The sequence below is a fragment of the Diadema antillarum genome, unplaced genomic scaffold, assembly GCF_040938485.1.
Source record: "Diadema antillarum isolate AM-2024a unplaced genomic scaffold, OU_Dant_1.0 scf00000153, whole genome shotgun sequence".
NCBI classification, from domain to species: Eukaryota; Metazoa; Echinodermata; class Echinoidea; order Diadematoida; family Diadematidae; genus Diadema; species Diadema antillarum.
In genome coordinates, this window is record NW_027271042.1 from 1,438,031 (window position 1) to 1,456,240 (window position 18,210).

Sequence of the window (18,210 nt, forward strand, 5' to 3'; positions counted from 1 at the left end):
ATAGCTAGATTTTTCTTTCAAGTGTACATAATCAACAGTTAGCATCATACATACATATTAGATACTAATTTTAATATCTTGATTTCTCATTTGTGATTGTTTTACGTAGTCCTATTCATCTGTTTCATATTCATGTTATTTGCTCTTTTTTCACTTTTTTTTTTATTTTAGTTATTCTTTAACGGAACTTTCACTCCACGTAAGACGTTAGTTGGGACTGACTGAAAACCAGTTCCCACCAAGATAAAGTATTTCAAACTTTAACGTTTTTAAATTTTCTCTACTTTCTCCTTTCGTAACAGACAAGACAGAAGTAGAAGTAGAATGCGGTAAATTATTTTTTACAGCCTGCTTTTTCCTTTCAATTTCTGCTTACGGGTCGTGGCGTCCACGATTGTGTACAGGTAAGGGTTAATTGATGAGTTGATAGGTAGGACAAAGACCACTAGCCAGGCGTAGACGTCCGAGCTGAGTGTGACGATGTTACTCTGGACTAGTATTCCTAGAATGATGATGGGCATCCAGCAAAAGAAGTCCGTACCGACCAAGAGTGACATTTTAGCAGCCATCTTGATTTCAGCTCCTTCACTGTCTTTGCGTCCCGCCTTGTTCCTGGTAACCCGCACCCAGATAAAGATGATGATGTAGGCGATGAGTACGACGGAGAAACAAAAGAAGTTGACTCCAAGGAACAGGACGATGGAAAACAGCCAAGTTGACTCCGATGCCGCCGCAACAGTCTTATGGAGCACAAAACCAATCTCTGTGAGTGTGTTTTCATCAACCACAGATATGAGTCCAGAATTCTTGCGAATCAATGGCAGGCCTACACACACGTCGCTCAGTCCATAAGCGTCGGGGTTGAGATAATTCAGTAGAGCAGCAAAGATGCTAAGGAGGAGGGCTAGTCCCCAGGTCGCTCCTACTACCACGTGAGCTGATTTGACACTAAGGCGACGTTCACTGAACGGAAAGAGAACGGCAATTACTCGATCGAGGCTGATGATGGTAATCAAGAAAACCGACGTCTCGCTGCTGAGTACAGAGATGAAGCCCGCCGCCTGGCAAATGCTGCTGGTTCGCCACTCTTCGGCCCGCCCCTCCCAGAAGTAGGAATCCGAAATGACGATGTCCATAATTGCTAGGATCAGGAGATAGATTCCCATCAGGAAGTCAGAGATGGCAAGATTCAAAATTAGAATAGACTGAACTTTAGCCGTATCTCTTGAAACCTTGGCCAACAGTCGCTGGATTATTACGTAGGAGTTTCCGATAAGTGCGCTGATTCCAAGAATCCAGATGAAGATTTTAGTGGGAAGATCCTGCAGAAAAGTCAGTCTGCAGGTGAAGAGCGGGTGGGCTGGTAGACGGAGAGTGCACACAGCTTTCTCTGGAGCTACGCAACATATGCGTGGGTCGAAGGCGTAACTGAAAATAAATCGTAATGTAATGTCAAGCACAAATCATTAATATCTCGACAGCCATGTATGAACATTAAAAAACCCAACTGAGGCTGCAGGTAACAGGAACATCCGACCAAGTCATGTGTCTGACGTGTAACCAAATATTGCTGTAAGCATAAGTTAAAACTATCATATAGCCAGAAGAACAATTGAAACCATAAATGTACACAGGATACTTTGCTGAGTGAAGAGGGCAAGAATACGTTCGATATTCAGCTATTCGGGATGAACACGCCAACAATAGTTATGGGAGTGCAGCGACCGAGCGGGGGAGGGTGTGGTACCGGGTATATCCCCCCCCCCCGTCACACCCAAGGGAACTTTCGCATTTTTAGAATTGAAATTCAACAATATTTTGAAAGTTGTTAATCCCCCAAATCAGATGAATTAGTATATGGCGGGGGGGGGGGGGGGTACTGAATCATGGTATCCTTTACCTCTTGTTTTACGTGTGCGTCTTACAGTTTGTACTTGTGTACTAATATGGCACTATGGAAGTGGACCGAACTTTGGGAGGGTGTCGACGGGGTATAGATCCTCCCATAATAGGGAGCATTTGCATTCTTGCAAATATCGGGTGCTAAATGTTGGAAACCTTTTCGTGATATTAGAGCTACGAAAATAAAGATTACGGAGAGAAAATGTGTATGGATAAATCCCGGTTTATGTTATCTCTTGTGTAGTGAGTGCCTCACTGTATCACTATTAGTCTCCGAAAGTGGACCGAAATGGGGAGCGGGTGAGAGGGGAATATCCTCTTCCCACTTGGCTGAATGCATCATGTATGTCTTAATAGTAGGATCCGTTATCTCTTTACCTCTTTTCCATCTTCCTCCAGCTCCTGCCTCCCTCCCCCTTCCCCCTGGCCACCCCCACCCCCCTGCCAGTGCCTGCGTATGACCATGATGAGAACTTATAGCGCTAACTAATCAATGGTGACAAAATGTGCTGTCTCTAATCAAAGCAGAACCGATAACAAACAAAACGGAATCTAGATGAAATCAATTAAAGGTTTATTATACAACACTGTCATCATTCAAACTCGCTGAAACCGACTGCTGGAAAGAATACGGGTGACTCACAATGTGCTCAAAATATGTTCACATATTGGCTATGTGAAAACGCTCGATTTTAACGGTGTAAAGATGATTTTACACCCTTAATTTGTGTTTTTTGTTAAACAAAGTGTTTACATGACACTGTGCTGCTTCACATTGAAATGTGATGTTTCACAATGTGATCACATTGTTAAAACACTCAAATTTAACAGCGTGAAGAGATTTCACACTGTGTTCACAATGTGTTTATTTAACATTCACACTTTGGGACACTATGTTCTTCCAAGCAAGGAAATGCAAAGTTGTATAAAAAAAAGAGAGAAAAATCTTACATCGCGTTCAAGTTGTCCAAACCGTCAAATATATCAGGATAGATTGAGAGTGGCGAAGGTGGTCGTATCATGAAGTAACTATGTGAGAAAAAAAATACAACAGGATAGGAAATGCTGTTTTATCCGTTATTCAAATGGTATTGTGTGTTTGTGTCGATAAAATGTGGTGGAATGTTCGAGATAAACCAGCATAGAAGCTTTCTTATCATTAATGTTCTGTGATCGCTGTGAATTTTTATCACTCAATATTATACTAACGGTATACAAGTGTAAATATATGTAAAGTTCGTTTGTTTCATTTCCATCTGAGAAGAGAACTGGATATAGTCTACACATTCAGCGGCTACACTAGCTGAGTCTTCCATGGGGTGCAGTGTGAGTTGGATGTGAGGTGGGACCACTTCGCCTGTTTATCACTATGCTCTTTAGGATGAATGAATAAAGCGTGTCCTTTTGAGATGTGACTCTACCCCACACTGGACCTCCATTTCACGTCCTATCCGAGAAACAGGGGACGGTAATATGATATACACACACAACATTTCTCAGTTAGACTTGGGATTCGAACCCGGGTTCTTTGGATCTTGAGGCAGACGCGCTACCAACTGAGCCAAATTGCTGCCCTAAAGTGACGTTTTGATAAAACAACCTTTTTTAAAAAAAAATGTAGGCTAAAAACGAATATCACAAAGCGGAGATGTAGTTTAAATATTGATCATAATTCATTAATTACAGAAATAACCAACCACATTATATTGCTTCTCATTCTAATGAGAACAGTGCTTTCTGAGCTTTTCACAAAATATGAGAGAAAATAATAAAGAATGATGCATTATAATCATTTCACTTACAGATTCCTGAGGGCTACCAAATTTTTGAAGGAGCCAGGTGCTACGTGTTCTAGTGGATTACCCTCAATAGACCTGTCAAATGAAATACAAAGAAGCATTAGTGGACTAATCATCACATATTTCAAATTAAACTGACAATATTAGTTTTATCATGAAGCGTTTTCTACCACACGTATAACATCAACACTTATACCTCTGAGAACCAAAGGATATTGTAAGAGACCTCTGGTCATGGAATCACCTATTACAAATCTTTTGGGGGAAATTATAAACTCATCATCATTGAATTGACACACGTGAATTTCAATGTATTAATCATGTATATCTATGTCTAGATACTAAATATCTAATGGGCTTTTTGCAAGGATTCATGCAATACGTACATTATCGACTGTCAAAAACTCCGAGATGCGATGTCATCTTTCTTTCTTAAAACCCCTCAACACAGTCATGAGCGTTGCTAATGCGTCGCAAATGAAGGCGGCATAACAATAATATAGTAGATTCAATACCAAGTCTTTAATAACTGCAAGAGTAAGCAACAATACTCACAAAAGAAGCAACGTCTTCTCTATGCCTGTAAAGAGCGTTGCATTCACTTCCGTTATAAGGTTGTAGGTGAGAGCTCTGGAATATGAGAGGCGGAATAGGAGATGCTTATTAAAACAACAAACCTTCAAGATCGTGCTTGATAAACTCTTACGAACGAGTGTTTATAATTATAAATTCATTCTGTTTTAAATTGGTTTTCTCTATAGTCTAGTCGTAGGAAGCATTCAAATGTGTTTGTATATAATTCAATCTGTAATATGTTATCCTCATGCATTCTTCGATTTACGAAATTCTAGGAGAAAGAATGATGAGTTCATATTACACCTGCTTCCCTTCCTTTCATAATATAATGTTATAAAATAAATGTTATTCCTACGAGAAAACATACCATAATTATTTTGATTTAATGACTACCGTTTTTCAGAGTGATCCACACAGACCATAATTCTTCTTTATTTTTCCTTAGCATGTCCCTCATCCCTGCTGGAAAGAACACAGTGTCCCACAATATAAAACACTATGTGAAACACATTGTGAACACAGGTGAAATCTCTTCACACTGTTAAACTCGAACATTTTAACAATGTGAACACATTGTGGATCACCAATTTACAGTGCGAAACAGAACATTAATGTGAATAATCTGTGAAAAACCACACCACAGTGTGAAATAATCTTCACACTGTTAAATTTGAGCGTTTTCACATTAGTCGACTATATGAACACAGTGTGAACACACTGTGGAACACTGTTCTTTCCAACAGGGATGTATACTCACAGTCGTTGCAAAGATCGCCCTACATCTTTGAAGGCACCTGGTCTAAAATTACCCAGTCGGTTTTTGTTGAGGTCTCTGCCATGAAATATAATATAAGCACAAAAACATACTTATAAGCCCATTTTGCATGACGTTAAAAAAAAAAAAAAACATTTACGACTCGCGGTTTGAAATGTTGAGATAGTCTTAGAAGTATTCTTTATTTGCATATACGTAGTTCAAGAGGTAAACAATAAAAGTTCATAGGAAAATGATTCTAATTAGGTTAAACGTGTTTTTTTTTCGTTTTTTGATTGTTTTTTTTTGTGGTTTTCCACAATCTTTTTCGAACGTGAAATGTACAACTTATTTTTGTTTTGTTTTGTTTTACCATGGGTAGTAATTGCTTCCTTTGTTATTCTTCCGACCACAACAGGAACAGTATAAAGTTATGCGTTCTCCCCTCCCCCGAGAAAACAACAACAGCAAACAAACAAATTAATGTTCCCGTTACAACAATTGCATTTGATATAACCTCAGCATACCTATCCACTCGAAATTTGGCTCTTTAGTTTCCATTATAATGCCATAGTTTGAATGAGTAATGTGTCCTGTATTATCTAAATAAATAGGACAGGACACAGAGGCATTATGGCATATACAATATAATCACAGTTCAATTTCATATTTATCCTTATTTATTTCATTTATATTCTTTCTTGCATAAAAATTAAAAAAATGTGTCCACTACTTTTTGCGATTAAGTAAAGATAGATAATGAGCGATTGACGGGTAAGGTATAGCAGCAAAAATTGTGAAACGATTGAAAATAATTACAGTGCTTGCAATCTAGAAAAAAAAAGATGTCAAGGAATGCTGCACAAAGTAAGTTAGTATAAAAAGTAACGTGAATACTTACATTAAGAACACATTGTGAAGGTCCGTGAAACAACCATTTTCTAGCCGCCATAGCTTATTGCCGTCTAGATATCTTTGTATATAGAAGAGAATCAGAGAAGAAGAAAATTGTGACAAAGAGAAGAAAAGAAATTTAATAATTGAGAAGATTCGTCCCCGCTGTTCTTTGTTTTGTTTTGTTTTGTTTTAAATCGTTTTTTTTTTTTTTTTTTTTTTTTTTTTTTTTACATTTTGATGATAGCCTTGTCTGGCAGAATGCTTATACTGTCTGGAAGATTTTGATACATTTACGAAGGATTATAAGCAGCATATCAAAGACAATGTATGTTTACACCCCTAAGCCGCTTCTTCATTCGAAAACTCTGTGAACATAAAATCATTCTGCCCGTTGGCATGTTGGCATCTTCATTTTAAAGGGTGTGTACAGTTCTGGTCGAGGTGAGAATTTAGCTTTTAACGTTTTGCGAGATATTCAGAAACCACTCTATGAGATGTCAAAGAGCATGCAATTCTAAGGGGTATCAAAAGTTTAGATGAAAATCGGTTTTGAAGTGGCCGAGATATCCAAAAACAACGTGAAACAAAGAGATCCTAATAAAGTTGTGGCCTGTCGCCTTTTATTATTATCACTTTTTTGGATATCTCAGCCATTTGAAAACCAATTTTCATCAAATAAACGTTGAATCCTTCTTAAAGTACATGCTCTTTCATATTTCATTTAGGTTTCTCATTATGTCACTTAGGAATGTAAAAAACATGAATCCCCACCTCAAAGAGTACTGTATTAGCGACAGCCCCTTTAATCTTGTGTTAACAGTTACTTCAAACTGAATGTACTGTAGATTAGCATGTTTACATTCGATATAGGGATACCCTTCACACTGATGTGTTCACTTTTTTTACTATTCTCATTTCTGCAATATCTATGGTCAAACCTATTCGTATACCTATCAAAACTGCATGTATCATCTTATCATGTAAATTTAACGTTTCACCCACCTATGTTTTCCTGTCTTATACTGTAATGACGGATTCAAAACCTAATTGAAACACGCTGAAAATGCGTTTTTATTCATCGCTCTTTTGTTCGTAAATCTGCCCGAATATACAGGTGTCATAGCTGATGTGTCGTCCGTATAATACTCATGATTCAAAATAATGTTCTGTGTGGTCATACTTACAATAAACGCACGTTGAATAACCCTCTGAAAGTGTCTCTTTCTAGATGTGTTAAACTGTTGTTGAAGAGAAATCTGTGCATGATGTGGGTAGTGAGATAGGACAGTATTGAGTTTTGGAGGAGAGTTTCTATAACGTTACCATTATACCATTCATAATAATACATGATAATGATAACTGCACTTATATTGGCGCTTAGCGCACTAGTGTTATTTATACTCAAGAAAACTAGAAAACACATTAACATAAAGACAATGCAAAACCAAAATAACAGTAACGAAAAGAAAAAAAAATGTTGTGGAGTAATACAAAAATTAGTAACTGTTGTGTGCACCTCTAGAAAAAAAATACAACTGATTAAAAAGATGGGTTTTGAAAAGAATTTTAAATGATTCAATTAGGCATTCTGGATAAGAAGAGGTTTTTTTTTCTAAAGGGTGGGGGCAATGGAGGAGAAGGCTCGGTCACAACAACTGGTTTTTGTATGTGGGTATAGAAGTAATTGGAGAGAGGAAAATGATCGGAGGGGTCTGGCAGAATAGAAGGAACGAAGAGAGACAATGTTTTGAAGATACGTGGGTGTATTATATGAGGAGCTTTCGGTGTATGCAAAAGGCTTTTGTGTATATACTTTCATTTTGTATGATAGCAATGTACGGCAAACAATACCGAAACGAGATTTCAGGCACTGTGATTGATTTGATTTGATTATATGAATTAAATAGGATGAAAAAAGGGAAACAGCTCTGTGTATTTCATTGACGGGGATCGTATTTATTCAACAACCCTTTTCCAGCTGATACTACGTCTTCAACACAATAATGTGGTTATTATTATGCAAGCAAATTCATGTATAAGTATTCAAACTGCAAGGAGATACAACCCTATATGGAAAGAACACAGTGTCCCACCGTGTGTTCACAGTGTCTTCACAGTGTCTTCACAAAGTCGATTATGTGAAAACAGTGTGTGGATTATTTCACACTGTGGTGTGGTTTTCACAGTGTGTTCACATAGTAATGCTTTGTTTCACACTGTGATGACTCTCATTGTGTTCACACTGTTAAAATGCTCGAATTCAATAGTGTGAAGAGATTTCACACTGTGTTTCTCACACTGTGGGCACTGTGTTCTTTCCAGCAGGGTTAACAAAGGAAGCTTGCATGCAAATTACAGAGCCTTCATGACTATACGTACAATTTCCATACACGATGAAGTCCCTCAAAGAGACCGGGTCTAACGTGAGTAAGCTGATTCGACGACAGGTCACTGCATAAATATAGCATAAATCAAATCAAAATTAATGGACTCTTATTAGTACCACCAGATCTATAAATCTGCACAAATCCTTTTAAATAGACATTTGTTAGCGTTTTAAGAATACGAACAAAACAAGCAGTAACGGTAACAATTAATCAAAAGAAATAGTTTTTTTTTTTTTAAATTCCGTCCATAACTGTTATATTATGTATTCTAGGAACACTCCCAAAATGTCTCCGACGGTCACTGTTATTGCTAGTACAGGTAAATGTGCATTTTTATCCCTATATCAAGGATGCATTTTATCCAAAGTATCCAAAGGCTGGTCATAGTTACGTTCAGACGGCGATCCTTAACGTCGAGGATAGCTATCTTCGAGGATAAGCTCCATGCCCTAACTACCACGTGCATTCACACGATGAAGCTTATCGATAAAGGTAGCTATCCTCGAGGAGACAGGCTCACTGCCCCCAAACTGCGCTTATCTACAAGTTCCTATCAACAAGATGTGTTCACACGGTGCTTGACTACGAGTCAAGGGGACCCCGCCTCCCCGCAGCTTTTTGATAACGGCGCTTAAACACTAGGATATCTCGTGGACTGAGCCATCTTGGAGTTAAAGGGGAAGGCTAGTAACTGATCAGTGGGAATCAGTGGAAATGCTGGGAGATGATTGTTCCAATCCTTATGGGATTCATTCAAGAGTTCATTGTATATCTATTGTTGTGTGAAAATGATTTGCTTCAGAATGGTCTCATATTCAAGTAATGTGCTGTTTAATGCTTCCAGGTTAGCGTCCCTGGTCAGTGACGGAGCATTAATCTGCACATTACTTGAATATGAGACCGTTCTGAAGCAAATCATTTTCACACAACAATAGATATACAATGAACTCTTGAATGAATCCCATAAGGATTGGAACAATCATCTCCCAGCACTTCCACTGATTCCCACTTGCAGTTACTTGCCTTCCCCTTTAACTTCAAATTAGCTATCAACGAGTGCGTGCACACGCCTACACGGTGCTTATAACTACGAGCTTATCCTTGAAGATAGCTATCCTCGAGGTTAAAGATCGCCGTGTGAACGTGACTTTTGTGACTTTGGCAGAAATAATTATATAAAATAGCATACATACTTATGATACAGGCCGGCAGTGCATGACAGAAGTTATAGTGCACGCAAAATATAACGATTGCAAACGATAACCCACTATCGATTTGATATCGGTTTTTGCTCCCTCATTTTAATCATCGAGTACTGAATTCCGCACCTTATCGACGCGATTGTGCCACGACCGCGATATGCTTTGCTCGATATTATCGTTAATCTCAATTCTCGCTGGCTATGCCAGCAACTTATCTGTGTGGGACTAGACTTTCAGCGGTAGATTTAAACATGGAAGCTGAAATGAACATGTTCGCTACTTTTACAGAGACTGATCTATATAAACGGAATCTTAGACAATAAGGACACAAAGGATGTCATCAGATACGCCCTACGAATTTTGGACTCCTACTGTTCTGAAAAAGGAATCAATCCGACGGATATTGAGCAAGTCAACCCAAGATTTGTGCCGTTTTCTCCGTACATTCTACGCGGAAGTGCGCCGTGGAAATGGGCAGCGTGTGTACGGTATACGCTAAGCGCTCGTTGATCACGCTACGCTATGAACTTTTACTACGACATTTACAACACACTCTCGGAATCCACATGTGCAGCAATGGTGACGTCAATGATGCCTGGCACGAGCCTTGTGTTTAAATCCAGTAGATCCCTAATCCTACAAAACATCATCTAGTCCTGGTCCTGGACCCACTGTGCAGTAAGTACGGCGTCTAACGTGTTACTGTTAGATCCATGGTAGACCTACTGTAGGGCCAAGTGTTAACTAACGTTAACTCTGTCGCTCGTAAGTGACGTAGATTCTAGTATAACGTTAGGCCAGGGCCCCGACCTAACCTATCATAGGGCCTAGAAAACGTTAGATATAACCACGTAGACCCTAGACTCTATACTTGAATTTGGATCTTCAGGATTTTGTCTACACAGGTTCAAAGAAACTGGTATTATTGCTTGTCTAGACACGTGTAAAGTCTTAATGATTTAGGCTTTCGTATTTTTTTCAATTTATCTTGCCTGGGTATGTATGCTATTTTATATAACACATAGTGCATGACATCTTATTGCACTATAACAAGTACCAAGCACCTCCAAATTCTGAATTTGCCCTCAGGCAATTATATTCAATTCGGCCTGCGGCCTCATTGAATATAACTAGCCTTCGGGGCAAATTCAGAATTTGTCGGTGCTTATATTGTTATAGTGCATTCAGCCTCATGCACTATTATATAATAGAGTATATTGACTACTGTACAAGTTAAGCGGAAGTGAGAGAAAAAGGCTGACAAACTGTTTCACTTTATAAACGGTCTGATAAATGCTACTTGCTGCAGTGACTCCTCAACATAAGGAATATCGAATTACATCCTAGTATAACCGTTATCAAAATAATTGGACACAAAAATATAAATCAACAGACGCAACTCACAGGATATGAATGTTTTCAAATCTCCGGAATGACCCTGCTGCTAAATTTCCAGTATTTGCTCCGAACAAGTTCCTAGATTGATAGGAAACATACGTAAAGTCATGTAAAGTAGTTTAATAGAGCACTTTTTAGATGTACAGGTATCTAGAACGGAAGTAGATTAACCCTTTGAGTATTGTTAGTGTCAATTGATTTTGTAAAATGGCACAACACTAATAATACTCAAAGCAAAAGGGCAAGAGAATAACGTACTAAGTATTTGGACACTTGAACCTGTTTATAGGATGTTTTCTTGGTAGTCTATATAGCTGGTGCAAAGCTATGTTTTATTTTGTGTGTGTGTAATTTCGGACATCCTGCTGGTTATAGCAGTTCTAGCCGATCTCCGTGGGCCAAGCGTAATATGAATACATTGTCTGGCATAGAAGAAAAATCGGGAAAGCGACAATTTATTTGTTATCTAGTTTTATTAGTGCTTTGTTGCATCGAGTTTCCCCTGTTAAGATTTTACTTTGATGACATTATTATGATGACAATTAAAAGTGATAAAGCTACCAACAGCAGCAAGTCTGGGGGTGGGGGTGGGGCGTTTTCTAAATCCAACGATAAAGTCATGAAAAGTCAGAAAATCTCTCTCTTAGGAGCTCATGATTATATAACTTACAGGATGATAGCCTTTTTTGCTGTCTCCTTTGCGTATTCTTGGTTCCAGCCGTTTGTACAATTAACCCACCAAGGCAGCCAATTGGGCTTTCCACCAGATGGCGGGAGGGGACCGTGAAGATCGTTGTACGGTGACTCCCCGCAAAAGCACCCCGGTGGACATCGGAGGGTTTCTGGATAGTAAAAACAGCGGCTGCCATCAATTCATTCATCCGAGGGTTATGTAAGGCCTACTTTATAGTGATGAACAAAATTTGAAAATAAAAGATAGTAAAAATTAGACTGAAAAAAAAAACGGCCGTGTACTTCGATTCAAATTTTGCAGGTATGGGTACCTGTATTTCCCCAGAACATGTTCATTCATTAAATCTTCTAATACCCTCTGTTTATGTAAGCCATGATATTCATGAATGACCTGCCAGTATGTGTTTAGGGAAAGACCACCATTACTTTCTTACAGTTACGTAAGCGATTTGATATTTTTGTCAAGTACACCCCCCCCCCCCCCCCCGACAACTTTCTTAAATCCTTGAGTAGGGTTATACGTATCGCACATCTCTCTGGGCAACAGTTTTGCTTCTGTGTAGATGAAGTTATGCATACGATCCTTGTATTATACCTGACAAGAATTCTCCTTTATAGCTTGATAGTAACTTCTACACAAAACTGTACAAAACGTCACATATATGATTAACAATACAGCGTTTGAAAATCATATTTTTTTTAATGTATTCACTCGTTAATTCACGTATCTGTTCATTTATCTGTTTATCCAAGGAAGAACAATTCCACTTATTTATCTATTTGACGAAATCCATCCGGAAATTTTAGGTCACGGAATGACAGCAGTGATCTGGACATAGAACTAACCACAGTTTTCCTCATCGTCCGATAGAGGGCAGTCGTACACGCCATCACATTGGTAGTCAGCGTCCAAGCATATGTCGCTTCCTCGACACAAATACGAGTCAGCACTGCAATCTGCGTGACATCAGTGGTGGTAGTAAAACGCGTTAAAAGTACTAGAAAATGCACGATATAAAAAAGTCTTCTCCCCTTTTAATAACGAAATTTCATCCCGCCATTTTGTCCACTGTGTTGCTTGTCTCATATCGTCGGATGAGAATGATAAGGGCGTTAAGTTGCCACTAAACACATAGTGTTCGAGACAACTTAACGCCCTTCTCATTATCAACAGATGATTATCAAACATGATTAAAGATCATCTAGGAAGTACTTGCCATTTGTAGGGATGTAAAAAAAAGGCACTCACGTTTCGAGAATCATTAATGCATTAAGGTGTGTGTGCGTGTGTGTGTATGTGTGTCTGACAAGCTATCTTAGGGTTGCTGTAGAAAGTCGGAATAAGGTGACATAGGGAGAGAGTGAGTGAGAGAGAGGTGAGTATTATCTCTCCTGTCTACAAGCCTGTTGGTAGTTCTACAAAAAAAAAAGTTCATTCGTTCCAAGAGGCATGATAACTTTTAAATTCACTGAGATAAGCATTTGTTATAATCAATGCTTTTTTTTTCATGCAATCCTTGTAAATGGTACTTGACAGTACATCCACCTGGCAGCAAGCCTAGTATTGTTTTTTCATTCATGTTCCATATTCCACATTTCATACAAGTTTAATATTCCATTTGATTTTGAAAAAGAAATGTTTTTAACACAATTATCAGTTTGAAACAAAATTACACAAATGTATAAGGACGTATAACTGACTATAATATGAGGAACCCACTAAAAATCAAAGCTTGTACGATGTGGTCATATTTAGCAATATGAATAAAAACATATTTTGATGCATTCAATACAAAACAATGAAATGGATGCCCCCCCCCCCCCCCCGGGTTGATTGACGGATCATTCACCTAGTCTTAATACGCGAAGTCATCCTTTGTTTATTCATGAATTCTATAATTTGTTTCGTCGGGCAAGTTTATATCCGTACTCATTATGTTGCATTGAAAAGGAGTGAAGTGCCTATTAAACCGACTGAGGAAAAAAGAAAGGTCATCTGTACCAACGTGCACATGTGCTATACAAACTAGTTCATAGGTACTCACTGCCGCATCCAACCTCGTCGGAAAAGTCGTGACAGTCTATGACGAGATCACACCTGGCAATCGACCTGATCGTCTGTAGTCCCGACAAACATATGAAGTCATCTAGAACAGCGCCTCGTATTGTCTCTGGTGGTATTAATAAAGCATTTTGTTCTGTCAAAGCTGACGGGTGTTTTATATCCATTTTTACCATTTGCATAATGTAAGATGTGGTTATTTTCATGATAGCGGCGAAACTTTGTCATCGCATTTTCTGTCACTACAAAAATGATGCACAGGACAGAGTGGATAGGTGAGAATTGGGATGCGCGAGTTTAACTTTGGAACTGTTTAAACAGTGTCAAAGTCATGAAAGTTAAATGAGAGCATCCAATTCTCATTGATCCGTTTATAAAATGGGCCCGTACATACATGAAATTAAACTTTTTGCCCATTATGCGTCTAGTAAACTTCAACACTGTACACGGCTTGAGCCATGCATTCGGATTTTACTGGAACCATGGCTAAGTGTGGATCAGTGAAAATCAATGCATAATGATCAATCAGATTGTAGAGATTCTAAAGCCCATTTTATAAGATGAATTACTATATCAGTTGAAATATTGGTTGAACACGAGAAGTTTATTTTGCTTTTCATCGGATGTGCCAGGAGACACTTTAAGGTGACGTCACATTGTCCCGAAATTGACACAAGATCTAGATGGTCATACTAATTTGGAATTATAATTTCTCACGACAACCATGGCCCCGAACTTGGTTAACAGCCAATCACTAGCAGAGGCAATATTGATGTCTGCAGAAGGTCACACGATGGCACCTGATGGCACACTATCACACTAAAAGGCTCCATGAAGATGTGAATCTTTATCTTAAAATTAGCCTTCGCAAGATCCGCAAAAGTAGTAAAATATGGTAATATACCATAGTACATCATTATAACATAGTCAAGACTTACAAATGAACAACAAAAAAAAAACTGAGATGATCATACTTACCATTATGCGAAAACGAATAAAAATCCAAGTCGAAACCAGCAAATTCCCTTATGACGTCACTCCAAAACGTAACTTTTGTGAGTCCACCACTCGGTAGAATCAGTGACGTCACATTCCCGCTAACAAGCTCCAACGTGCTGATGTTACCACGAAGTCTGGTCTGGTGGTTAAGGGTGAGTTTGTCCCACATTCTCTCGATCTCCAGCATGTTCACTCGTATCAGAAGCTGAAGTGGAATGCAATTTGAGTTTCATTCAGTTTTATTTCTCCACTTGTATGAAAGAAATCAGTATGACAAAATCAAACATTTCACATGAAAATATAAACAAGAGTACTCATAACAAATAGAAATTATGTGAATGATACGTACATGATTATTTCATGGTAATTCTCAAAGCATTCAAGTGGAGGAGACTGTTATCGATAAGCAATAATTATTCGTTTGACTTGGATAACGGCCTCTTGACATTTTGGTTTGTTACAGTTCTCTATTATTCTTAACTGAAGGAACGAACCACACACATAGAATAAATTTTGCTAACAACTTATGTTTATGTATGCATATATACAACTGTACATGTACATGCATGTACGATGATGATACAGAAACCAATAGATTTGATCAAATCAAATAAAAAAATCAAATAAATAGCATGACCTTTCGAGTATTTGAAGAGTTTGTTTGCAAAAACCGATAAGTCCATATTTGTCAAATGGAGATATTTGCGATTAAAGGTCAAGAAAAACAAAGAGAATAATAAGAAAATGTTTGCTTCTTTTGACCACAACTTCAAAAATATACCTTTATATGTAGTGACCAATATATCATTTGAAAGGTATTATTTTGTACTTTATGACAGTGACCATACTTCAAAATCTTCAAAAATGGTCTTATCGGTTTTTGCAAACAAATTCTTCATTTTCAATGTCATTTGACCGAGGAGGACAACACATGTGGGGGATATAGTATGGTTTTCCAGGCCAATTTCGCACTTTTGTCAGTCCATTTGATAGAAGGTTCATTCAATTGAGCAAAAACCTCGTTATCGCACAGTCTTCTTTCAAAATTGCAACTTGTGCGTTATTTAGCATTTCCATCAATGAAATCTGGACATGTGGCTTTCGAATTCATAAAAAGGGCATTCAAATTGGCTAGACTCTACGTTCATTCAAATTCGCCATCACTCGCTGAAAAGGGTATTTGAGTCATTCAATTTCGCGAATGGGCAGTCAAATTCCAAACATTTTCATTCAAATGTACGTCATGTTACATCTTTTTTTTTTTGAAACGGTGAGAACATTTAAACGTGTATTTTTGTGTGACTTTTTGTTTCATCCACACACTGTTAAGCAGTTAAAGTATCATATTTTTGACCCTATATAACTCGAGTTTGTTGTTCGGTAACGCCCATTTTCTTTCATGCATGTATTTATAGGCCTACATGTACCAATACGACAGATTAACTTCATCTTCTTACATTCATGACAGCAATAGTTAGATACAGACGTATATCTCAAGAAGATAGAGAAAGAATCATAGGAACATTTGAGGATCATAACCTTGGACTTCCTAGAACTGGCCGACACACTCAGAATAAAGCGCGCAACGGCAAGATATGTTGTGGCCACATGCACTATTTTCGGACTGGGAGACTCAATAATCACACTGAAAAAACTGGGGAGCTAAACTGTTGCCAAAATCTCTGAAATGAATACGAAAATATGAAATGTAATGATGCTTTATACAAAACAATGAATATGATGAAAAGAATAAAGAAAGAACCAAATCATAAACATGTGTGGTAAATTGACTGAAAAAGATGTTAGATTGGATGCCCAAAAATGAATTCGAATGAACGAGCGCAGCATGTATGTGATCACGTGCTATATCATTCTAAATTGAATGAATGAATAACGAAATGGTGCTAGTATTACGAATTCCAGTTGAAAAAACTTTAATTAGAATGAGTTCAAAGGTAATCTGAATGGTCCAAAATGAATTTGAATGAAGAGATCATAAAATTGAAATACCGAACAGGTCATCTACGCTACATTTTGTTAAATAGAATACAGCAATATGGAATTAGACTGAAAAAAAAAGTGCGAAATTGCCCGGGAAAACCTATATAATATTAGAGGCCTAACAAGACAGAAACGAAACTACCGGACAAGAATTAGGGGAAACCAGAATAGGAAAAGTTGAGAGAAATGAAGAAAACGATTAAACAAAATGTTCTGGAGTTGGGAGCTTTAGACAAGAAAACAGAAGCAACTAATTTTCCAATACCTAGAGATTTATATTTTAAACAATGAGCATTTTGTAGTGAACCAATTGTTAGAACTTGGGGGTGAAATGGATAGGTGAGCATAATTTCGAATGTGAGTGATATGAAACTTTCGAGAAGAACTGCACCGTTTTCATATCAAGTTCATAACACACCTTTCAAAGCATTATCATATCTTTGCGCTGTGATCAGCCTGCATGTCACGCTCATAGATTCTTGAGCGAGAAAACTTCAATTCAATTCAATTCAATTCAATTCAATTCAATTCAATTCAATTCAATTCAATTCTTTATTTTATTTTACGACAAAAACATAATTATAGACATCACTATTGTGGTAACAGAAAACAAGGCGAGTAAAACTATGTCAAATGAAAAGAGTACAATAATTGTGGAACCTTACAAGGATTATAGATTTTCATGAAAACTGAAGTGATCAGAGGGAAGTAAACAATACCCAAAATTCAAAAAATGGAGAGACCCACTAAAAAGACAAAGCTTACAGAATTTCATTCTTGACATGATCAAAATAATGGCATTAATAAGGAAAAAATCCGTCAGCTAATCATTCATATTCAATAGACATGACAGAATGTGTCCAATCGTCGAAATTTTCTTTATTGCATGTTTTTCGTGCATTCCCCTTATGTACGACTCAACGCGTATACAAGTTGCTCTAATTGTTGGTCAAAATTATTTCATGCCCATTGAAAGAAAAAAAATAGAGCATAGTTATGGAAAAGTACGCATTCCCTCTGCTTTTTACTGATATGTCGAGGATAACATTATCCCTACTACCTTCTGAAATGGGGTATTCCAAGTGCTCTTTCATGACGCTAGAAAAATGAAAACAATAAACGATTAATAAATATTGGATTTTAGTTATAAGTTCGCAATATCTTTGACCTACTGTGACATTTTTCTTTTTGAAGCGCCACGAGTAGCAAAAGGCATCAGGACCTGTTTGCTATACAAATAGCAACCATTATCATTGCTTTTATCACGAGTTCTTATAGTGTTCTTTTTCAAACGATGCGGAGGTGCGAAATTTTCGAAAATTCATAACTTGCGGATCACTGCGATTGTCTCAATTTCCTCAAAGAACAGTTGAATGTTCTACTAATAGTCTTTGTCTTTCAGTTTATTAGTCTGGCTATCTATCGAACAATTTCTCTGTATCTACTTCATTAACAACAGCAATAACCCGAACCCCCCCCCCCCCCCATTGACACTACAGTTAATAGAATTCGTTACACCTAACAGGCTTCGACTAGCGAT

General features: G+C 37.7%; 1 protein-coding gene across 1 annotated transcript; it reads right to left on the bottom strand.

The window, feature by feature from the left end:
- Window positions 1–341: 341 nt before the first annotated feature.
- On the bottom strand, window positions 342–14,856 carry LOC139721961 (G-protein coupled receptor GRL101-like). Its single transcript, XM_071633284.1, has 6 exons — window positions 14,783–14,856; window positions 5,035–5,109; window positions 4,257–4,331; window positions 3,705–3,776; window positions 2,854–2,931; window positions 342–1,428 (listed from the first exon to the last, which is right to left on the bottom strand). Exons 1-6 carry the CDS (start codon window positions 14,854–14,856, stop codon window positions 342–344), a joined length of 1,461 nt encoding a protein of 486 aa, XP_071489385.1.
- Window positions 14,857–18,210: the final 3,354 nt, after the last annotated feature.

Excerpts from the sequence above, each read along its gene's own strand:
- LOC139721961 (XM_071633284.1), bottom strand. The coding sequence starts at position 14,856 with ATGCTGGAGATCGAGAGAATGTGGGACAAACTCACCCTTAACCACCAG. Across the intron at positions 4,332-5,034 it reads GGGCGATCTTTGCAACGACT|AGCTCTCACCTACAACCTTA; the intron begins GTGAGTATACAT and ends CTCATATTCCAG. Across the intron at positions 3,777-4,256 it reads GAGAAGACGTTGCTTCTTTT|GTCTATTGAGGGTAATCCAC; the intron begins GTGAGTATTGTT and ends TTCATTTGACAG.